The sequence below is a fragment of the Struthio camelus genome, chromosome 23 (assembly GCF_040807025.1).
Source record: "Struthio camelus isolate bStrCam1 chromosome 23, bStrCam1.hap1, whole genome shotgun sequence".
NCBI classification, from domain to species: Eukaryota; Metazoa; Chordata; class Aves; order Struthioniformes; family Struthionidae; genus Struthio; species Struthio camelus.
The window spans coordinates 9,809,207-9,832,966 of record NC_090964.1 but is presented as its reverse complement, the minus strand read 5'-3'; the positions used below and the strand labels follow the sequence as shown (position 1 = coordinate 9,832,966).

Sequence of the window (23,760 nt, the reverse complement as noted above, 5' to 3'; positions counted from 1 at the left end):
ACTGGACTGACATGTGAAATGAGAACATTTTATCTGAACAATATAAAAAAATACAAATGCAATAGGAACTCAATATATACACACACCACACACCAAAACCCTCCAGTTTCCACATTATCTCCTCATCTCTGCTCAAGCTGCCACAGCAAGTGACCAGCTTGCAGCCCCTTAAAATGTAGCCCCTACACAGCGACAGCAAGGACCGGACATATGAATGCTGAGTATTTACACGTCACTGTCATAATGTGGACCAGCCCTAGAATGTGTACAGAGGAATAGTCATTTGTTAATCACTTAAACATGATTTTGTTATAAAGCATCTAGACTAAATCTTAAATCATATTTTTACAAATTAAGATCTTGATCCTGTAAATACTTACATACGGGGTGGATTTACACGGGGAAGGACAGAAGTACAGCATAGGCGACTGTGGCCTCATCCTTAGCTCTGCCTGGAACAAAGTTCGCCAGGCAAATGCGAGGGGGAGATGCCATGCTGCATCCCAGCCCTGCACAGCATCCACCCCTAAGATCTGCTCAGCTTTAACTAGCCCCATTAAGTCTAAGGTCAACTTGCAAATTTAGGCCTTTGCACATCTGCAGGATCTGACCTAAATCCTCAGGGAGAGAAAGAAAAAAAAAAAGACTTGCCATTGCAAGACCAAGACTGCAGAAATAATACATAGAGTGGACTTGCTAATACACCTTAGCATTGTTATGTTATTAATATGTGGCTATCTTTGAACAGAGCATCATCTCTCTTAGCTCTGTCAAAAATATTCAGAGTAGTTCTGCTTTAGCAGCAAGGGATTTGTTTTGGTGCCTTCTCAGCAATCCTGATGTCCTCCTCACTTCCTGGTGTGATAAGCACAGCATGTCATATCAGTGACTGTTTTTAAAAAAACTCCACTTTTTGTACTGTATTTCCATAAAGGAAGACTGATCCAGTCTATCATACTTAAATACACTGGTGAACAAGGCTCTCTTGCAATCATCTGGCTTTCAATTTCTGTATCCTCTATAATTAATTACCAATTGCATTATATAAATGTATTACGCAACAGCATTGGTCAACAAGCTGCCACAATAGGTCTCTACTGCTTTTGCAACTCACATGCTTTCTTTCTTAAGCATCTTTTCAGTTTTCCCCATCTCCTCACACCAATACCATCTACAAATGGTCAAATCCAGCTCTCCTCAAAGGATGATATAAAACTATCATCTCATGCATAATAATATATATTAAGCCTCCATCAAGATAAATACTGTCACAGCAAATACTGCTATGACCAGTAGTATAGTCATTCATCAGACTTCTGGGAACATTTAATCAGCATGTGTGTAATATTTTGCTGGTGATTAGCCATTTTTGTTTTCTAAATGTACTCTTTAAAATTGAAGGAGTATCTATGCTTTCTCGACTTGGTAAGGCTAAGCTGGCTGCACAGGCAGACTCACAAGGCTGTGGGTACACTAGCGTTTCTCAAAGTAAGTGTAAACTAGCTGCAGGATTAGGACCTTAAAAACTGCACTGTTTAAAGTGCCCAGGGATGCTGCCATAGGGGAGGTACAGGAATCTCATTCAGAAAAGCATGAGAATTTTCACTGAGCTTATTGTAAGACAAATTAACCTTTGTAAAATGAGGTTTTTCCGGTGAGAGGTGTCATTTCCATGGTACCGTGAGCGCTCAGGTAATTCTGGAATTTCAGGGCAAGAGTGAAAGTGTGATATTCGGTCCTAAGGAACCTTCCTGGTCACTGAAGATGATCAGACACCGCTCACAGCAGTGAGGAGGGCAGCACCAACCCTGCTCCACTATCCCTGTTGCCATATCCACGACACTTACTTATCTTAACAACTTCCATGCAGCGAACAGCGACTGGTAGATTACTCAGAGTGGCTGGCTCTATTACGTGTAACTCTGCCTAAACAAAATGCGTTAAGAAAGAAAAGTTACTATGCAGGACAAAACACTGTAATTCACATTGTATTACTTAACTAAAAAGAAGGGAAAGTTTGAAGTTGTTTCAGCTCTGCACGGTTGCGAAGTCAGAGGACAAGCCACCATGACCCCCCTGCATTCGGTTTTGGGGGAAGAGGGTGTGTGTAACAAACTCTGATGCTGATCGATCTACATAAAGCTCATCTCAAAGGCTTCAGAAAGGAACAAACCCCACTGTGCGATGCTCTATAGCCACATGGGAAAGACCAGTCCTTGCTGTGACGATATTAAACTGCTATTTTAATGATGACTTAAGAACAACTAACCCCCCCTCCAAAGTCTATGAGATTTTCTTTTTAAACTTAGATTGCAACGTGATACATGAAATGAGGATGTACTCTTTTATTAAGGTTAAAGGTTTTTTAATCACTTTTGCAGAATACAGATACGATTCAAACAAACTATTTTTGGGGTCTCAATAATTCACTTATTAATACCATACATTGAACTCTATAAATTCTCATATAAGAAAAAAGTCTTTTTAATATAGATTATGATGCACTGGTGACCTATTTAGATCTTTTGAAGTAACACTTTGCAGTTATATAGCACCTTTCAACACAAGGCTGCAAAGCATCCTACAGAATTTAGCCTCATAATGCCCGTACGAGGTAGGAAAGTCTAGCCAATTTACAAATGGGTACAACTGAGGTACAGAATGGCAAGGAACTAAACACGAGGCTTTCGTCTATACAACAGCAGTTACTTGAAGTGTACGCTAGATCCTGGGCTATATAATGAGTCAGTGGCTTAACTGGGGATAAAATCAGGAGTAGTCACTTGTCACTTGCACCCTTTTTTTAAAAGGGAGAATTTTGGCTCAAATACAAGCTACCCCGCAGATCTAAAAGACCTTCCCAAAGTAGTCTGGCCTTTTGTGTTATAAATATATAGAAGAAAGAATAAAAGGTCCAGCAGTCTTAGACCTAAGGCCCTAGGTATTATGTTCATTGGTATATATAACAATCTACTATAAACCACAAAAATAACTAAGTCATACTTAATGTGGCTACTGCAGTCTGTATCGATTATGTATGACTAGCAGGAAGTTGGACTGGATTTTTTTTTTTTTTTTTTTTTTTAGTAAGATTGAGTACTTGGGATGCATATGGAGATCTGGGGTTTGGTGTTTTACCTTGGCCATTTCCTGTGATATACTCTGTACAATTTAAATTCCTTCTTTCTCTCCAAACAGTAGATAATCTAAGATATTCCAGTTTTTGTTTCTTTAATTAAAAAAAAAATTTCTGAGAAAAAATCAGATTAATGACTGTTACTATCCCATGGAAATTTAAGTACTGGGACTAGAAGAATCCAAGATGCCTGGGGTCCGCAAAGCCTTTCAACTTTTAAAATCATTCTACAACTTTGCAACACTCACTGGACCAGATCTCTACCACTGGTGCAATCAACTGAGCTCTTATGACTTCAACAGCTGCAACCTCTATTGATGAATTAAAAAAAAAAAAAAAAAGCTGTTGCAGATTTTGCTATTTTTCACAAAATAACAAAAAAGCTAACATTCTACAACGCAGGAATTATACACTTTTAAAAATCAGGTTTTTCACTAGGTTTGTCCTGTCTTTGACATGTACCCACATTCACTGATTTTTCTTAATAGCATCTAATTGAGATGCATTGAATATAAAACAATGACACCTATGCACCTTAAATATCATTGGCATTAGTTACTTGTCATGCACAATTGCCCATCTGCACAATGCAGCACAGAAAGCAAATATGGTAAAACTTCTACTGCACAGACTCTTTAGAGTACAGTTCAATGGCTACTGCTTCACCACTTACTCCATTATTATTCTTTCTGACAAGTGTAAAATAGTTTCCTCAAAGCACAACAAAAAAAAGGTACCAAGTGCTTTGGAAATGGGGGAAGAAGGAAACTGAAGATAAAAATGCGAGAACTTACAGCTCAGCCAGATGCTATGGGCTTGACATGGGAACTGCAGGATGAAATTAAAAGCGCTATGTTCATGCCAGAGGACAGACTAAATGAGCAACTTCACCCCTTAGTTAAAAATTCCACCTTTTAGAAATGGCTGGAGTCAAGTTTTTAATAAATGCAACCATATTGTGCAGAAACATTCTACTCCTCCTTTTTCAAGCCAGCTGTTTCCCTAAGGAAAGATATAAAAAGAATATCCCTACTGTATATAGAGTTAGTCCTACCTGCCAGACAAAACTGCAGTCATATACTGTGGGAGAGACCGGTCTCAAGCAGCAGATCATAGTAAGGCAAGAAAGGCAGTGATCATGTAGGACCTAGTCTTGCAGTTTCACCTTTCAAGAAATCTATGAAGAGATGAAAAATGGTGGTTCACACCTGCTTTACTCACATAAACCTTACTTTATTGAACTGTCTGGGTAAAGGAGACAAGCTTAGGTTCAGAAGCTGTTACTCTAATAGTCAAGCTACGCTCCGATTCAGTTTAATTTCTCCTAAAACTGCTTCTCAGCTTTCCAGTCAGCAATGGTCCATGATTTTTACTGATTTTGGTGCTCGTACTCAGTTACAAAACACCATCCTCAAAACTGGATGAAAACTGGCTGAATGGCAAGAGAAAGGTAAAATAACCTGGTTTCTTTAGGGAAATGTTCAATAGTTTTCAATCATTGTAATAAGCAATCACCAATTACTGCCACTGCAAAGAATTTTCATCTGTGCCGTGGTTAGTGGTACTTTCCCTCTTTCTTCTGCAACGATGTTCAAGTTGATTGCTCAACACTTGTTATTTCTTTAAATCTTGTATGCTGATCCCTTCTACTGAGCACATACTGTAGACGAGCAGCTATTTAGTAGAAGAGAGCAAATTTTAATTTTGCTTTCACTAGATCTGTTCGGAATGTTTAAATTGGATGACACAGACAAAAATCCAGCAACCCGTTGTGCTGATGTCAGCCAAACTCAAATTTACACAGGGAGCATGGTGACTGTGCTTTGAGAAGAGCACCATAAAGATTTTATACAACAGCATTTGTTCTGCTTTCCTTTTTTTAAGGCAACAGTGAAACTATTGCTCAAGGGACTGAAAAGAGTTACTAAGATTGTTACCAAAAAACCAAAGACTTTATTGCACATGCAGAGTCACTTCTGTAGCCCTAGCACTAAAGCTTCATCGGTGCTGCCTCGCCACTGTATGAGCATACCCTTAGGAAATAGGAAACGAATGACTCTGCTGCCTTTTTATTTCAAGTCTCTGAGGAGACATCACTGAGCTGGAGACTACTGCCAGAGAAATCCAGGGTTTTCTTTTAGATCACTGGTTAATGAGGTTGATGATGGAATAATTTATTAGCTAATTTAACTTCTTTCGCACCTAATTCTGTGACATTCCAAGTGCCTTTAGTATCCTCCTTTCAACTGAAACCAAGAAAAATTAGTAGGCATGTTCTGAGCATCTTTCAGAATAAAAACTGCTAGGAAAATACCAGCACTGCATAGATAATATCTGCACTCCAAGAAGCATTTTAAATAAAAATCTCTGCAAAATCCAAAGACTTGAATTAGTAAACAGAACTGTAATTCTCTACAGGAATATACTCTAATGAGTAACAAGACATTCTGGCTTCCAAGCTCTCAAACTAGACAGTTTGTACAGCTAAACTATCATTGGAAATTAAATGCTTTTAAACAACGTGAGTCTAGCAGTCAGAAGGCATACAGATAACGAAAGAAACCCTCTCAGCAGGAAGTATTATCTTCTACTTGTCTTTCTCATACTCATCTTTGTTGCTTCTCCGTCCATGAGACTAAAATATGATTTTTCTCCCTAAAAAAAATATTTCAAGTAATGAAGTGTTGCATGGTCAGCAAATGATTCAGATTTTTTAATTATAAACAACTTTGTCTAAGTGTTTAGAACTTCAATGCTGCATGGATAATCTATAAATATATTTTAATCCTTCAAGGCAAGAGATCTTGTAAGTCAGTGAGAATTCTAGCCAGCTTGACTACAAACCCCTCGAGAGGCTACAGTAACACAGGCACACCCAGAACGATGCACACCGTTGCCGCAGGGCACAAAGCAGAAGGTACCTCACTAGAAAAACTGAAACTAATCTGTTCTGTTAATTATATCATCAAAAGAAGCCGCACTGAACCCTTTCTCATCTCAGAGTGACTAAATAAAAGGAGTTAGTACAATGTTTAACAACTTTGCTTTCAGTCAGTCATGCTAAGATGTTTTAGCTTTCTTTGCTGAGAATATGCAAATATCTCATTCCAAGTACCTGGAAAAAATTAACATACATGAAAGCATTCACAGACAAGAAAGAGTGAGGTTCTTCAGAGAAAGGAAAATCAAATATGTTACTCATAATATACAAATATACTACTTTATTCTATGGGAATATTTCTGTTATGTCTATTAAGGGAAAACTCAGTTGTGGTATTATTTTTTTAAACAATCCCCACCCCCTCCCAACAAAAATCAGCCCTCCCAATAGCGTTTCTCAACTCTTTCCCTTGCTTATTTGCTGGGGGGGGGGAGGGGGCAGTCAGGGAAGGAAAGTAACAGGCAAAGGCAACCTGATACAGACATAAATAACTGCACTCTTACACGGACTCTCCAAGAACTTCAGTTATTCCCGGATCCTTCCTCTCTTCTACTAATCTGGAGGTTCTGGGCATACCTGTGTGCAACAGACACATCTCTCAGACTTTTTTATCCTCTATAGACCTATACACTAAGCTGGTTAGCTGTTCCCTCCACAGTGATTTTTTTTTTCCCCCGAAACATTCTATCAACCATCTCGATACAAAACAGTGTGACTGCTATTTAAATATTTTAATATAACTGTAGAGTATAACTTAGTGTTTATACAATATGAAATTAACCTAAATGAAAATCATTAAGCCTCCAAGCGCCTGGGTAGTTTATTGTTAGTGTACACATTATGGTCGAAATATTTTCCCCCAGGAGTGCTAGGCCAGGACATGGACAAAGAAGTATCTTTGATCAGAAATGACAGACACAGATGGGCTTGGATCAGACAGAATTGGGGCAGGTTTACTTTTCACATAGTCTTCTGTATTAAAAAATACATCAGTGAAATCTGTTACAGGCAGGGACAGGACTACCGAGTACACAATGTCAATAGACTACTTTCTGATTTTATTTTTGTTAAATTACTTTTGTTACTGCTAAAAAAATAATTAAAAACAAAACAAACAAACAAAAAAAGGAAATATCATTCAAGGCTGTTGATTTTCATCTCCTGAAACTTTAGTGACAAGATCAAGTATCAGACCCCTGCTGCAGAAGCTGGACAACTGACCAAAACTAGATAAAAACCATACAATTCTCTTCTTTAAAAATAGTTTGAGTTTCCAATGACTTTGTGACCTCTGCTCATCAGAAACACACATCTATAGCTTGAGAAAACAGAGATACAGAATAGTCTCTGATAATGTCCTGTCCTCTAAACACAATATGGGAGCTCTTATCTTCTAAAAGATGCAGTAACAGCCAAGCCTTAAAAAAAATCTCTTTTAATTTCCAACACTATGACTAAATCTCTTTAGGTGGGGTGGGGAAAAAACACACATGGTAACTTTTTACCACAGTTCTTTGTCAGAAGTAATACTGCATCCTTTGTACAACACCGCAGGTGTTGCAAAGGTGGAAAGAGAAAGAGTGCACGTATCTTTCCCTTGAAATGACAAGGCCCTCCAGATTTGCCTTATAAAATAACCAAAAACATCAGAGTAGGGGAAAGAGGAGAAAGGAAAGCTGCCTTAAGGGAAAAAAAAAATTTCCACGCACCACAGTATTTGCTAGATTATATCAACAGACTGCAGAGCTACTGGGCTAGTTAAGGGATTTTCTGCACATACCCCAGGACAGTCACTCTCCTGTACATACCCCAGAAATGTTTGTCCCATAACGTGATCAGTCTGAAGTCTGACCTACAGCACCTCTTCCACATCACAGACCAAACAGAGCTAGGGTTGGTATTAGCATGGACCGAGAGCTAGATTCTGGCATCCTGTGACCGTTTAACAGCAGTCAGATAGTTGTCCAGTTACACAGCTACCCTGGCGGCTTTTGCCTACGTTAACATTTGATCCCAGTTAAAAAAAAAAAAAAAAACTATAAAAGCACATGTGTGTACATATTTATAACGGAAGGTGTCTGTCTGTCTGAATATCACCATTTTCTCTCCTGTCCTTGTGAAGAGCTCTAGATCTCCACATGTTCTTTGGCAGCAATGACTGCCAGCCATCAGGCTGAGAAGTCACGTGAGCCACAGTCTAGCTCTCTATGCCCATCATCATTATGGTAGATTTTACGCATCCATTTTCCTTAAAAATATCTCACAATTTGCTTAAAATCCTAAACAGATAAAGGATTTATGCACCACTCAAATAGGTTAGTTCATCTTGAGTTTGTTCAGAGAATTTATCGCTGCTGTAGGACGTTGTTTCTTGCAGCTTACATAGCTTGCTTCCTTCCAATTCCAGTTTGTACATCCACTGTGGTTCAAAATATGCCTTTAAGGTGACCTTATCTTGGCTTATTTGATACACATTTTCCAAAGGCTGGATGTATTCACAGTTTGGTGCTTCTGATGTGTATTCAAAGGAAAAGACCCCACTTCAGTTAGTCTGATAACTCAATATCAGAGTCCTCTGATTTGACTTTGGCAAGTTCTTCATGTACCTCCCTCACCATAAGAATACGTGTTAACATGATGTCCAAGGTTCCTGGGTCTATTGGCAACGTGGAATACCACATGGGGCTATTGGGTACACAGGAGCGCTCAGGTTGAAGGTAAAATACATCACTTCTCTGCTTCACGCTTTCAGAACTGTCAGTGTAAAGAAAGGAAGACCACGTTATCAGAAGGCAGCACTAACAGTCCTATGGACAACAGAAGTTAAGGAGAAACAGCAAAGAAAATGAAAGTTATATTGTGACTAGATCACTGCAATTTAAATGGCGTAATTCATTTCTTCTTATTAGTGACTTGTTTTCCCCCTTCAATTTAGTGAACAGTTTCCAAGTCACTCAGCATCAGTTGCTTATAAAACGAAGACAATTAGAGTGACCTCTTTACAGATGTTGTTTTTCAATTTTAGTATTATCCAATTAATGGCATGGGTTTCTTGACATGACTGATGATGCATTTGACACTTAATCTCTGAATAAAATTGGTTCTAGTATTCCAGAACTGCTTAGTACTTTGGGACAGTCCAAGAATTAGCAAAACACAAAACTAAATCCCAGCTTGCCTGCTCATGGTGCAGAATGGTGAGCCCATATGCTTGAAAGACTGACCATTAGACTCTGAGAAAGCTTTCTCTGAGGGACACAGCCCTCTAGAGAAAGGATTCTTGGTTGGCTTTGGAACATTCAGATTAAAACAGAAAAGTGAATTTTTACTGCCACTTGCACCACTGCAAGGGCTCAGCTGTGATATATGATGAGGAGCATGAAAGTGTTTTCACAGCCGAAGGACAGCTAAAAGCTTCTAACAATATGCAAGTGAATACATGGAAGATAACGGGGAGACAGAAAGGACAGCTACTAGGCACACCTTTGCCTAAGTAATAGGATGATTTGTAATAAGCTCACTAGGTGTATTTTTGAGGGTGGTTTACTTGGGTGCTGGCACTAGTGAGATACTCTTCATTTTGCACGTGTATTTTCTTTGAAAAGAGAACACCATATTCCACCTGCTTAACGCTCTAACTAAAGTTTGTATAGGAAAAGGGAGAGACAAAATGACTTATATCTATGCCTTTGTTACATAGCCTCCTTTCTAATTTCTAAATAAAAGTTAATCTCATATTTCAACAGGCAAAAGCCATCAGCAGTTTCATCTAATTCACACTTTTCCTACCCTTTTTTGCGTGGAACATGTGATATTTGTTATAAGCTTCTCAAAAGAAGGATCCTGCATGGGAAGTTAGAGAGATGAAAAGGCCATGGTCACTACAGTAACGCTCCCTGTTTAGACTTGTGCCCTGTGAAGGGCCCTCTTCAGGGACCTCCTTGGGGATCTGTAAAAAGGCATTTAAAGGATATACATCTTTCTGTAACTCTTTATCCAACACACGTAACAAACACTACCTATTTTGCTGAGTCCAACAGCTTTGCTGATGAAGGAAGTCCTATCAGCAAGGCTCTATTCACATCGGAGTACTAGGAAAGGAGAGAGGAGCCCACAGTACAGGTATAAAAGGTCTGAGTGGGATATCCTTGCTTCCAGAGGCCTGAGGGATGGATGCTGTTTACCCACTTTTCAAAGCCAAGAACTTAGGCCATAAACTCTTCTACCTTTGGAGGGTGCTAGGAGAAAACTGCACTTATTTTCCTTGCAGAAATGTTTTACCTTTTTGGACTGTTCTAGTTCACATACAGATCGAAAACCAAGTTCTGTCACTTACCATTTTGACAAGTAAAACTCATAAAGTCGGACTGGACATCGCAGGGGATTATCCGTATTTTCGGCCATTTCCACTGCTGTTGCAATCTCCTCATCTTCACCGCGTTTCCTTTTGCCTACAGATAATTTATCTAGATACAGGAAAATGACATCACAGACGTTCAGCGAAGAATAGCACTTCCAAGAATAAGCCCCGAGTCGCTTTGCTTAGCACCAACCTGATGGGACTTCGTATCACAAAGAAACAAGACGCTATTTGACATTATATTCTGTCATTCAAAATCATACACAAATAAACTGGTCTGATGTAGTTAGCCTGCTGGGTGGGCAAAATATCACACATGCTATAGTGAGTCAGTTGCTACCATGAGGATGAGAGACATGAATAGTGGAGAGCTCCCATCTTTCCTTCAGGGATGTCACCGGGCACCAGTTGGACAGCGTCTCCTGTTCTCTTCCTCTATCCCAAAGCTTACAGAAACTGAGCGCTTTTAAGAACCCTATCTCTCAGTTCAAACTGGCTAAGTTCAAAGTTATTGTGTGAACAAGGGAGCTTACTTACAGCTAGACAACATAATTCTGTAAGTCCTGCTTTCTTAGGAAATCAGACTAAAAATTAAATTCTGGGATAGAAGTAATCTAAAAAGCACTTCAGGAAGATTCTACGGTCACTTGCTTAGAATATTAAGCAGGGCACATGCTCTCAATCTCATCAAGGACCTTATTCTATGAGGGAAGAATAGAAGTGTCATTCCTGTTACAGGAAAACTAACAAGAACTAGTCACCTAGCAGAAGAATATGGAGAATATAGTTTTTCTTAATAAAGGAGAATTCACGTAACATATTGGAACTATTAACTGAAGAAGCCAATAGTTTCATGACCCCACTTGATGTCCTTGCAAAGTCACTCCACAATGGCAGACAACATTACTAACTAGTAGGTTTTCAATTAGAAGTTGTTGCTTTTTTTTTTAAACTAGATACCTTGGCTCATGCCGAATCTCACTTTAAACTCTCCTAGAAATGAAAAAATACTGGACATGTACTGGGTACCAGCAGAAGTCAGACTATTCCTAGCTCTGCTTACTGCATAACATATTCTTCCCCCTGTCCCTTTTAAAATAAGGATTAGACAATTCAAATACGATCGCAGAAATTCAGAATCAAAAACCAGGCACTTACCTGATTCTACCTCTTGTTTTTGAAAGGGTGGGAAAAAACGTAAATACGTCATCTTAGTATTATACTTCAGAGTCCGGGTGCGTCTCATAACATGGGCAAAGGATAATTTCAGGTGCTCGCTGACATTCTTTAGTTGGAAGTATTTGGTGTTGAAGAATAGAAGTGTGTTCAATAAGACTATAGGGGAATATGCACCTAGCTGTTTACATTCCCACAAGTGTTCCTCTTCAATTCTTGAGAACATGTAGCCTGAAGACAATGGGCAAAGAAAAAAAGAAAAGGGTTATTTATCCCATTTTAGGGCGCTTCCCCATATTCAGTTATAAATGAATAGCTTTTACAGATCCCTGGCATTCTAGCAAATTCTAAGAATTTTCCCAAAGTGATAAGAGAAAGTAACATATCCAGGCAGGGTGGGAGGGCAGAAATAGATAATATTAAGAAGGCAGATTCTATCAGACTCACATAGGCTCTCTTTTAGCTAACCTTGTATATGAACGAACTGCACATCAGAACACAAATTCAGACCTATAATAAGCAACAATAATTCCAATAAGACTGCATGCATGAACATAAGAGGAAGCATGGAGCACCAAGCTGTGGAACAGCAAGATCCTCCAATGCCCGAAGAAGGGAGAGAAGAATAAAAAAGAAGATTGCAGATACCAGCAGAACCTCACTGAGTTTTAATTTCACTGAATTAAACCATCGGTCAGCCACAGGGCATAATTCCTAGGCAGGGAGCACGAGTTTAAATGGTACCACCTTTACATAGAAACAGACCATTGTTATTATGGTAAGCCAGCTAAGAAAAGGAGATATGGAGGCTTATAAGATAATTGTTGGGAAAGAAAACTTCACTGTATGCAGCAGTCTACAAGTAACGGGGTTATTTCTCTGTTAAATACAAAGTCCATTTTTAAAACGAAAAGCCAGTTGTAGATGTAGGCATGGAGTTTCCAACATCACACAAGCTTCCCTGTGCTCTGAAAAAGATCCGATCTACTAATATTGCTGCTGTCCAGCTTTATAAAGCACATGGTCACACCTGAAGACCAACTAAAAATATCTGCAGAATTTGGGAGTGATCAAGGCGACAAGAACCTGGGAGTCGAGGAGTTGAGATAAGATACCAATGGCTTGCTACTGTGATCCTATGATTTATCAGAAGAAATATTTCCAGTACTGAAAGGGAAATACTAATGTAACTGTACACAGTATTTGCAGTAACCCATCTCAAATATCGCATACAGTACTGGCTACCTGTATTCAAATAAAGAGTAGCTAAAACTTAAGGGAAGAAAAGAACTGGCATGTTGACTAGAGGGTTGGGAAACCTTTCTTTCCAAGAAGCTGACAGATTAACCAGAGACAAAGACACACTTAAGTGCAATCTGTGACCGAGAGAGATAGACATATAATCCACGGTTCTAGTCTACCGCAAACAACTACATGGTGGGGAAGAGGAAACTAATGTGAATGTCTCAGATCACATTCCTCTTCATGGCAATGAGAAAGTAGTAGTTTATAATAATGACTTTGTCATGCAGCTACACAAAATAAAATAATTGTCCTACCATTTGGAAGAATTGTAGGTTCCCAGATTTTCAAGAGTTTTGTAAGCTCAATCATAAACCTGGAATAGGGCTCGGTAAAAATGTTATCTATTCTACCATTCTCAAACAGGTACTACAAGAGAAAAAAAAGGAAGACATACAATTTATGATTACTTAACATTGCAGAAGATACAGGACATCAGATTCTTTTCATTTCTTATGTCCAAGTGTCTAATGGTCCAAAGCATGTTGTTGAAATCTTCAGTAAGATATCACATCAGATTTTCTGCAAGGACTGGGACCTCCCCAGCATGAAAGGGGAGATATAGGCAAGAATTATTGCTAATGTTCCTAGCTCTAGAGCTGTTTTCTGAAAAATTATCATCCTCTAAAAGTAAAGAAATATATCATTGAAAAAAAGTTCGTCTATACAGAACAGACTAGTTACTGAATACCCTTCTATGAAAAGAAGTTTCACTTGCTAATGCAGGTTCTTCTGACAGCAGATAGAAGCCCAGCGCTGGGCTGCAGAAAAAGCTCAACTTATAGCACCAATGTAAAAGTTCCTTAAATTCTGGCCAAGGAGCCATTAAAATTTTTTCCATAGGCCAGAAAGTATGCACCAACACATAAGTCAAAAGCGGACACAAAAAACGCTGAAACTCCTAGACCTTATCAATGGCAACCTGAATCTTAACTCTTTCTGCATTTTTTTCAACCACAACTAGGAAAAAAAAAAGTCAAAGATAATTCCATGCCTAATGAAATGGCAGGTTTTACGTCAGAAGTAGCTTTTTATTCCTTACCAACCCAATGATCATTCAAGGAAATGAATGAAAAGATTTTTCTACAAAAAAGCCCCAAATAGTGGTATGTTCAACTGAGACACTGAGTTTTTGGTAGAAGTTATTTTATTCTAGGTTTGTGCTGCAACTGCTTCAACACGCAGTGAGTGCCTAAGCAGGTAGCAAGGACTGGTTACGTTACTCTTAGTATTCATTAATTACGATTCTATTATTCCCATTATACTATTTCTGTAAGTGTTGTCAACACAACAGGTATCTGCTTAGCCACTGAAGGAGCATAGTCTTTCCTGGGTAATCTCTTCCGTGTAACTTGTATATTAGAAGAGCATTGGGCAACTATTTAGATCTGAAACACTCCATCACAGAGTAACTATTTCTGAGGATCCACAAGTCTATACCTAGCTTTCCTATGCACGGCAAGGATACAAAAGGTACCAAAATGAAAGATTTGTGTTTAGATAGAAACACCTATCCCTCCATGTCACATTCCTCCTAAGTACAGGAGAGGTCCGTCTACTTTGACCATAAAAAGGTCCAGACAAATTAGCCAAGTACAGGACTAAAACAGACTAAGAATAAAGCAGAAATAAAGAAACACTCTTGCCTCTTCTGCAAACACTGAGCAGCTGCATGGTGTTACGGATACTGCACAAAAAGCCAGACTAGTTTCTGGTATGTTCTCAGCAATATCCTAACTCAATAAGTTACCTGCTGAATTCCAAGGCACAAGTATAAGATGCTGTCAGGATCATATTTTTCTCCATTTGGTCTCCGCACCTCTTGGATAAACTGGCACAAGCCAAAACTCAGCTCAGCAAAAGTGCATGAGAGAACGTCCTCCTTGAGTTTCACAGGACGAACTGTGGTGAAGAAAATTATGAGAAAAATTAACTTCATTCAACAGACTAAATCTTCACACATTCCGTATCATTTCACGTAGGCAGAACTACTAAAACATCTGTCTCAAACAAACAGACCCCTGTAAGTCTAACTTGTGAATTATTTCCTGTCTGTCAGCTAGCAATTAAATAAATAGTTGGTCGATAAAAAACAAACCACCAGCATGTATAACCAGTACAAATGCTGTAACTGAGTAAGAAGAACATAGATATTTAAAGCTAAGATATTGAAATGGTAGGGAACTCAGTGAGCCCAAAGCTGCGGCATGGCAATGGTTACATATACTTGAGGCTGGCAGTGTAGGGTTGATAAATCAGTTTCACCTCTACAGCTGGACTCAGGGGGATCTTGAGTGAGAGAAAGATCTTGAGTGTTTCCTAGTAGTTCTGGACATGAGTTGAGTGCAGCATATTCGACTCCTTAAAGGGAGAAGGAATGAAGAGTTTAAAGGGCCATGGGATTCAGAAAGGGAAGCAGAGCAAACAGAATCAATGAGTCGGAGAATCCATAATGAAATTACTAGCCTTGGCTGCTCCACACCATAGAACAGTGACTGACTGCTTGGGACTAAACAAGGAACCTTTCTGGGCTGTGGATATAGTTTCCTAGAACTGGCTGCAATCATTGTTTCCTTAGCCACAAGAAGAAAAGACAATAACTCATGTGATTAGTCTTCTGGGAAACAAAAACCAGCTGTTCTCATGTAATGACAACAAAAATTCCAAATGAGGGAGGAAAAAGCAGATCTCTCTCTAACCAGAATTTTCCCCTTTGAGATCGCTCCTATCACACTAAGTTCTTTACATTGCAGCACTATTTAATATGGTTTGCTCTCTTCCCCACCATCCCAACAAAGCTCAATTACGTTCCTAATTTAAATTCTCTGCTGGACTCTGAAAATTTGCCCACAAAACTCTCAGTGCAAGCATGTAAGATAGATTTGAGACCAGAGAAAAGGAGAGTTAGGCACTGCCAAATCCCAGGAATGCTGTGCTTTTGTAAAAAAGCCATAATTAGAAAAACAAACAAATGTGAGGCGAAAGAAACAATTCATGCCTTTTCGAGTTAGTTTCAGGCAGAGGGCAGCATCTAGAGTGAGAAGAGTTTCAGAAGGTTTCTTCACAACTGTGATGTCTAGAAATGAGGTTTAAACACTGTAGCGCACAGTTTTTTCATGGTAAACAGTTATGCTGGCACACAAATACTTTATGAATGCTTTAACTACAGAAGAAAAAAATGAGGCCAACATAGTGTTGTCAGCATAGAACGACTGCCTGATATCAGCTCAGCAAAAGCTCTGCAGCTGCATAAAACATCTATTCTATACATGAATTATCACACAGAAATGAACACAAAGGGGGAATTAACGCAAATGGAGACTAACATTTATAATGTTGAAAAGAAACCTGGTATTTTAGAGCCCATTTTAATAGGCGACAGATAAATTAAGAATGTAATAGATGCAATTTTTAAATGCATGAGAAACCATATGACGATGCTGTGTAAAAATCTTTTCTCCACTCATGGATGTTTTAAACCTCAGATAGTAATAAGTAATCCAAATTCCTACCTGAATAACATACCACACCGAGTGCTCTTCAATATAGATATTGTTGTTTCCACTGAAAGACAGACAAGTTTACCTGAAAACTTTAGGTCCCCTTGTTCCTCCTGTGCATTTTTCCATTGGACCCAATTCTTCCAGGCATTTACCCCATACATATACTTTAGGGTCATCCCAGAAACAGAGCAGCCTGGGTAGGAACCCTGCATGAGATTCCGGGGCTCTACAGAAACTACAGACTTCTTCCGTCCCTGCAGGAAATCACACAAATCAAACAAAATACAAGCTTACATTTAATAAGGTCTTCATCTAGGGAAGTTTAATGTGATCTTGGATAATAAGAACAGTACACTGATATAACAAAAACCTACTCTTGTGACAGAAGCGGAATGACTACATAATTTTTTTTTTTTTAAATTAATAAGTGGACAAATATTAACTATGCTTCATGGAAAAGGTGCAATAACAACAGTAATTCTCCTCATGATAAATACACACAGAAATATATTCCTGTTTACATCATAAAAAATTGATTCTTTCCTGTGGATTATTACACTAGTTAAAAATACATCTATTTTGGAGCTTTTTAAGTGATACACATTCTTTAAATGCTCTACACCAAAAAGAGCATTTATTCTACCTAGTTGCAGAGTGAAGGGAGGAAAACCTTATTTCACATAGCAGGGAAGCAGAAAAAAAATGTATATAGCATAGTTAAATCAAGTTCTCATTTTCGCCCTGCAGCAAGACTTCTTACTGTTGAGAATAAGCATGCACATAAGTTTCTTGCATTTAAAGTAATAACATTATGTTCCAGAAATACTTTCTTACCCGTCTTTTTGGCTGTGGGAAGCCATCTCTATGTCTCCGTCTCGTTCGTGAACGTGAATGTAGACCCAGTCCTTTACTGAGAGGGTCAAATGAGTCTAAAGTCAAATTAACACCATTAAGAGTTTATATGATTTAACATGTCCAAGTAGAAGCGTCACTTAGATACTGCTGAATATCTTAAAGTTGACAATCACATCCACGTATTCAAGTAACGCTTTACCTTGGGATAATTAGGCAATAAATTTACCTTCTATATAAAAAAAGTAAATTCTCAGAAGAGGTAACCCCCCCCACCCCCCACCCCCAACAGTGGATGTACTTATTCAGGCAAACTTATTCCTCTGCACAACTGAAATGAATTGTACCTAGGGACACAGAAGGGTTAAAGGCAAAGGAGTCGAGCAAGATTACCTGCTACTCCTGTTCTATAGGACGCTGTCTTTAAAGAGACCAATAATATTCTAAAAAATAATAATTTTTAGTAGAGCTGATATATTACTGCAGCTTTAAATACCCATTTGTACTAAACGAAAGCACATCCCCTTCATCAGCAGACTGCTGGTACAGTATTTACTCAGAAAATTGTGCATGCTTTTACACAACAATGCATTTTTCTTCACATTCTACAGACCTGATGGAAAATCTGCCTCCAGGTCCTGTTCCGTATCTCCTTTGGAGAACTGTTTCAGTTCTGGATCTGGATCCGGTAGGGTATTTGATCGTAAGGCATAGTGATTTAACTCATCCTCCCAGCTGTGTGGAGTGGATACTGCTTCCGATTCTAGGTCTCCACTGTAAGTGCTACCTTGGTCTGTAATGAGAATGATCAAATATATCACGTGCTATAGGAAAGGATGGACAAAAATAGGAGTTTGAAAGACAGTGGCATCAAAGTCTCTTTGCAAAAAAAATCCAACTGACCTTTCTCAAATATCTTGGGGTCCAAAAAGAGCTCATGCTCAGATGTTTGAGATCCTTAAGAAAAAGAAGGAAATCCTGTATCTACAAATGATTCACAGCTTACATAAACTGAGATAAAAGATTTTGAACACCAAAAAATATATATTAGGTTATAATACTACCAACAAGTAATGCATTTTCTCCTCCACTACAAGTCTACCAACAGATCTCTACCAATGCCATGCTGTTATGGGAGAAACATAAATGCAGAAGTGATTCCTGTTTGCTTTGCCAAATTTCGAAATGCACCACCCTCCAAGAATCCACCATTAAAAGCCTGATAGGAAAATATTCTTGTAACTCTGCTCTCTTGATTTTGAGTCTTTCTTCTGCTAACGCATGACTTACTGATCTAGGGGATACTATCTCTAGGAATCTGTTACTGCCAACCCAGAAATCAAACCAGCATCTAGGATGAGGAAAAGGGAATGCCAAGACATTTAAGCCACTGTTGGTGATCTGTATTTAACTCTATGCTAAACTCTATGCTTCTATGCTAACTCTATGCCAAACTCTATGCTTCTATGCTAAACATAGTTCTCCTGAATATTGACTGAAACCTCTAGAAAATTACAAAAGCTTCAGAAAGGCGCAAGCACAACCAACACCTGAGATGGGAACCATGCAACCAGAATAAGCAAACCTTAGAAGAAAATGCATTTCTAAAACAAAGAACGGAATACTGTATATGGAGGCAAAATTTTCCTCATATATGCAGTTCAGCTGAATTCCAGAAGGCTTCTTCATTTTAAAAAACAAGCATTCAAATCACTAACTCATGGCATAAGCACTATACTCCTATGTAGGTTAAAAACTTAAACTGCATGAACACTTTCATTGTGAAAATACATGTTGGTAGGACAACAGGACCATTAAACATGGCATGCTTACTTGGGAAGCAGCAAATCAGGCCCAACAACTATTTCTCTAACTATTTTCTGTGCAGACGACTTCTAATTAATTTAATTTAATTTTCCTTTTTTAAAACATCACATACCGCCATGAGAGTGTGTTTTTTCTTTCTCCTCATCTTCTGCAATCATTTCTGCCATCTGAAGGAGATCAGCTTCAAATGGATTTGTGGGAATCTTTTCCTTGAGATCCTGAATAGTTTCGATAATCTTATCAGCATTATCCAGGGTAGTTGGGAAAAGCATTGGAACTGGTACCTATACAGACATGTGGAAAATATTAGAACTTGTTTGTGGGAGAAGGGAAATGGCAAATATCGAAGGGACGTTCCTCTCCCTTAGTCTTACATATAGCTTGGGATTCCATACAATTTTAAAATAACTTCAGACTAGACAACTTGCTTCATTTCTGCAATGACACTATAAACTGTTTTTTGTGTGATGATGCTTAATTAAGTATGATGTGGATAAAGAAAGAAATAGTTTCAATTTCAAATACCACTTGCATCTAAGCTGGCCTAAAAACAAAACCCAATGACATTGCTCGTGTCCTGCTCAAAACCAAGCCCATACACCACTTCTGTAGTGAACTGAAGGAAAAACTTACAGGTACTGGCATCCCAAGCGGAACTGGTGTATACTGAGTATAGAGGTGAAGGGGTACTGGCACAAACACTGGTATAGGAACAGGTACCACAATGATTTGGGGTTGAATTTCTTCTTCTTCTTCTGTTATATTAAAAAGAAAACAAAAATGATTTAGTTTCTAAAAAGAGCACATGACTATCCTGCACACTTCAGAGACCATTACAATTAATTGTTTGGAGCGCCATTACTGGTGACTTCTGCTTGTAGCTCAACGTGCACAGTACTGTATATTACCCTGCTGACTTGCAACTTATCTGAATATCTGTGCACATACACATCAAGTGCTAATAGAGGATTACATGAGAACAAGTACAACAAATTTATCCGAAATAAGACAGATTTCTTACACCCACCATAGAACTCTCAAATTCTATCCTGAGGGAAACAAGTTCCCTCCACAACCTTTTGCATGTCATGTAACCACTTCACCTCATTCTCCACTATTTTAAGATCATTACAGAACACTAAAGATGAGCTGAAGGCAATCTCAAGACTCATTACACATGAGGCTTTTCAGGACTTCAAAAAACAGCAAATGCTTTGCATCTGCAAGGCAAACTGCTACTTGGAAACAACCATCGGAAAACTATTTAAGTTTTTAAAATATGTTAAGAAAAATAATTCTCTGTTACATAAACCATGCATTGCTCTCTCACCTGCAACACAGATTTTTATAAAGGGGGTTAGAGATTAGATACATACCTGTCTGGCATTCTTTGTTTTGTGTATGAGGTTTGCACGAGGTGGCCTTAGTCTGTGTGATTGGCTTGCACAATAACGCTTTGTTTTTTAAAAGCCTGGGTGGTTGTGATGGTGGTAGTTTCAGGGCATCTGTCTGAGTACTGGCCTGTTTTAAAAAACATAAACGAGGGCAGAATCAGTACTGGTTGTGGTAGCATATTATAAGAATTAATATTTGTTCTCTACTACGGGAGGTTGCCTGATTTAAAGCAGTATTACAGTTCCTGTTATTAAAAATGATCATTTAAGAACGCAGAAAAACAGCTTGCTAATGCATTTGGTGCTTTCTGGTCTTCATAAAAATCTATTTTAATCAAACAATGGGCATTTTTTTCTTGTTAAACGAGCAGAGAACAGACCTGAAGAATGCTTGATTTCTGTAGTCAAGTAACCTCTACAGACTTTTGATCTTGGAATCTTACTGATGGCAAAGATCTAAAAAGAACTTATGTTAAGATACTTCCTGAGGACTGAAAAGTTGGCTGACACAGATACCCAAAAAACTGTAAATCAATGTGAAAACATTGAAAAGGAATACAAATAAAATCAGAATGCAAATAGTGGCAGTGTCAGTATCACTTCTTGATTATAGACACACTGATTACTTGTGTGTGCAATCATTTCATATCCAGCTAACTGTTGTTTTCAGTCATACATTCAAATAACATGGTCTGTTTCATTAGGGGAAGTTTATAAAGCATACCATAAAGCATACTTGAGCTAAAATCAAGGGTGCCAATCTTCCGGAACCTAAGAGCTACATCATAAAATCCTAATATTTTAAGAGAGTCACATGATATATACTACATGCATCAAAAAGCCCAAAAGTGGGGACTCTAGGGCTTAATATAATAAGAGAAGCAGTGACAGAGGTTCCCCACAGCTGTTACCACACTACTGACGGAGCGGGGAAGGGAAGCTAAATTGCAAGAGCTTGGTAATGTCAGCCTCAGCAGCCCATGCTGGTTCCCCTCCTCCTATGGCAGCTCTTTTGACGCCACATCCCACTTCTAGCCCCAAAAGGTAGTGCCCAAAATATGCAGACCATGCATAAATTGCTTGAAAACTATAGCCTTCAAGAGCTGCAATTCAACAGTCTTTATCTAAAAGACCAGTCTGTCATTGGACACAAAAAGACTTTTATACCATACAAGTTCTATCCATTTATAAAAATTCATCTGCACGCTGGATGAACTCTAAATTCTGATCACAAGTAGGAAAAGTAGTTACAAAATGACAGGGCTAAATTCTTGGATACTTTACTTGTTATTGATACAATTTGGGCAAAAGAGATAAAAAGATTTTACTGTAAAACTTACATCTCCTATTATTTTTGCTGTCACAGTAGGGACTGCACCTGTGAAGAGAAACAATATAAATTAGTTTGTGCTCCTGTCACCAAGGCTCATAATCTGACAAGGCCAAGAAAAAGAATTCCCATTAAATCTAACTCCCTGCTGTATGTAAATAAATTTAAGTCATTATTTACACCTTGGTAAAGGGAGGACAAAACAGTAACCATCTGCACTGACATGAAGTGTAATGAAGAAGTGGCTATTGTCCCCAGTGGGAAAGATCCGTGAACAAATGTAAATATCCTTGAACGGAGTTTTAAAAACACAGAAATCATATTTAACAGTCCTACCCTGTAAAACATTGTTGGAGTTAACTGTAGGCTGGGCAGCAGGGGTGCTTGCAAGGGACACCACATTTGCTATGACAGGGGTTGAATCCTTTCTCAAAGAAGGAGGGCCTGATGAGGAAGCTGGTGCCATAGAAAGGTTTGCTGGATAAATGAACAGAAGAAAACTAGAATAAGCAGTAAGTTTATTAAAAAAAAAAAAAATCCCTCATTTTAGCAACATCTCCCACCCTCCAGAATTTCTCCAAATGAAAAAGCCTGCCTTATGAGAGGGGAATGTAGGTGTCAAACTGCAGGTTTTCATTTTAAATAGGAGTTGGTTCCACAAGCAAACTTAAGCTGTTTTCCAGGCACTGAAACATTTCAGAAGTTTATCACAGTATGAAAGGGGCTATTTCTATTACAGTAGCACTTGGGAGACAACAGAACAGGATACCTCACTGTGCTCAGTACCATACATACATGGTATGGGAGACAGTCACGATCCTGACAAGCTTATACGCTCTGTATAATGAATGAGCCGCATTTTATAAGAATCTCATAGTTAAAGCAACCCTTAGGTTCTTTCCATCTGAAAGCACCATAATTACCACATTTCATCAAAAAACACTGTTTTGAAGCACTCCATTATTCTGGCAGCCCCCTGTTCAGAGAGATGCCTGGAGCCCAATTTTTCAAAGGTGTTGCACACTTGCCTCAGCTGAAGTTGCTGGCACACTTTTGAAGAAGCAGGCCCATCATACATATTGCTATCCTTACTAACAGCCAAATGTATTGATTGACAAGACCAGGAATGTCACATGGTATAGTTATGGCCTGAAAGTATAAAGTTACTTATATAGTGATATATTACTCTTAATCAGGGAAAACAACTCCCACCAATGTAAGCAGGAGATGTGCACAAAATTCAAGAGTAGTATATGGCCTGGTGCATACTATAAACTTTCAGTTAATATTCTTTATTGCTTGTTGGGTACCTTACTGTTGCAGTCACCATCACTCAGTGGGAGAATATGCCCCTCTTTAGGACCAGTGCTATTTCTGCCCCTTGTTTCGCTTCCTCTTCCTGTCTTTGTGGGCCTTTCTTCCTTTCTTCCCTTTGCATTTCATTCCCTACAGAAACTCACAGTTCCTATTCCTGTGGGCTTCATTCCCACCCACCTTCCCATTCCATCTGCTAAAACAACCAGCAATGAAACAGCTATAGCAGACATTAATCTTAGCATTGATACTTTTAAGATTCAACATTTAATGAAATAGGAACAGTAACTCTTCACATGCCTACACACAATACAGAACTGGCTGTATTATGATCATATACTGAAGCCTGTACTTTTAATCATTAAGTCTACTAATTTTACCACCTAACTTTTTTTTATTAAACACACACTAACATTCTATTATCTCTGGCTATGTCTTACAAAGTACACAAGACACGCTAGATTTTTAACATGTCTTCAGCAGTCATCACTACATTTTATCGTAATAAAATGGGCCTTCGTTGTATAAAAGCAACTGAAAAATCACACTTTTATGTTTCATCTTTTTTAAAATCAAAATATAGGTTTGGTATATGAAGTAATCTCGTTTCATACCCACAGAAGGC

General features: G+C 38.5%; 1 protein-coding gene across 10 annotated transcripts in view; it reads right to left on the bottom strand.

Annotated features, from left to right (window-relative positions):
* Nucleotides 1-6,338: 6,338 nt before the first annotated feature.
* Nucleotides 6,339-23,760, bottom strand: part of ZMYM4 (zinc finger MYM-type containing 4) — a 44,624-nt gene continuing 27,202 nt past the window's right edge. For 5 of the 10 annotated variants that reach the window (XM_068917675.1, XM_068917676.1, XM_068917678.1 and 2 more), the window contains 14 exons: nucleotides 22,158-22,298; nucleotides 21,832-21,869; nucleotides 20,474-20,618; nucleotides 19,731-19,852; nucleotides 19,210-19,381; nucleotides 18,174-18,227; nucleotides 17,884-18,063; nucleotides 17,253-17,347; nucleotides 16,501-16,672; nucleotides 14,666-14,817; nucleotides 13,173-13,284; nucleotides 11,596-11,844; nucleotides 10,414-10,543; nucleotides 6,339-8,831 (listed from right to left, as the gene is read on the bottom strand). In XM_068917675.1, coding sequence (XP_068773776.1) covers nucleotides 8,624-8,831; nucleotides 10,414-10,543; nucleotides 11,596-11,844; nucleotides 13,173-13,284; nucleotides 14,666-14,817; nucleotides 16,501-16,672; nucleotides 17,253-17,347; nucleotides 17,884-18,063; nucleotides 18,174-18,227; nucleotides 19,210-19,381; nucleotides 19,731-19,852; nucleotides 20,474-20,618; nucleotides 21,832-21,869; nucleotides 22,158-22,298 — 1,970 coding nt within the window. In that variant the 3' untranslated portion in view covers nucleotides 6,339-8,623. Of the gene's footprint in view, nucleotides 8,832-10,413; nucleotides 10,544-11,595; nucleotides 11,845-13,172; nucleotides 13,285-14,665; nucleotides 14,818-15,180; nucleotides 15,277-16,500; nucleotides 16,673-17,252; nucleotides 17,348-17,883; nucleotides 18,064-18,173; nucleotides 18,228-19,209; nucleotides 19,382-19,730; nucleotides 19,853-20,473; nucleotides 20,619-21,831; nucleotides 21,870-22,157; nucleotides 22,299-23,760 lie in introns of those variants that run through there. The other 5 variants (XM_068917672.1, XM_068917673.1, XM_068917674.1 and 2 more) reach the window with 2 other exon arrangements.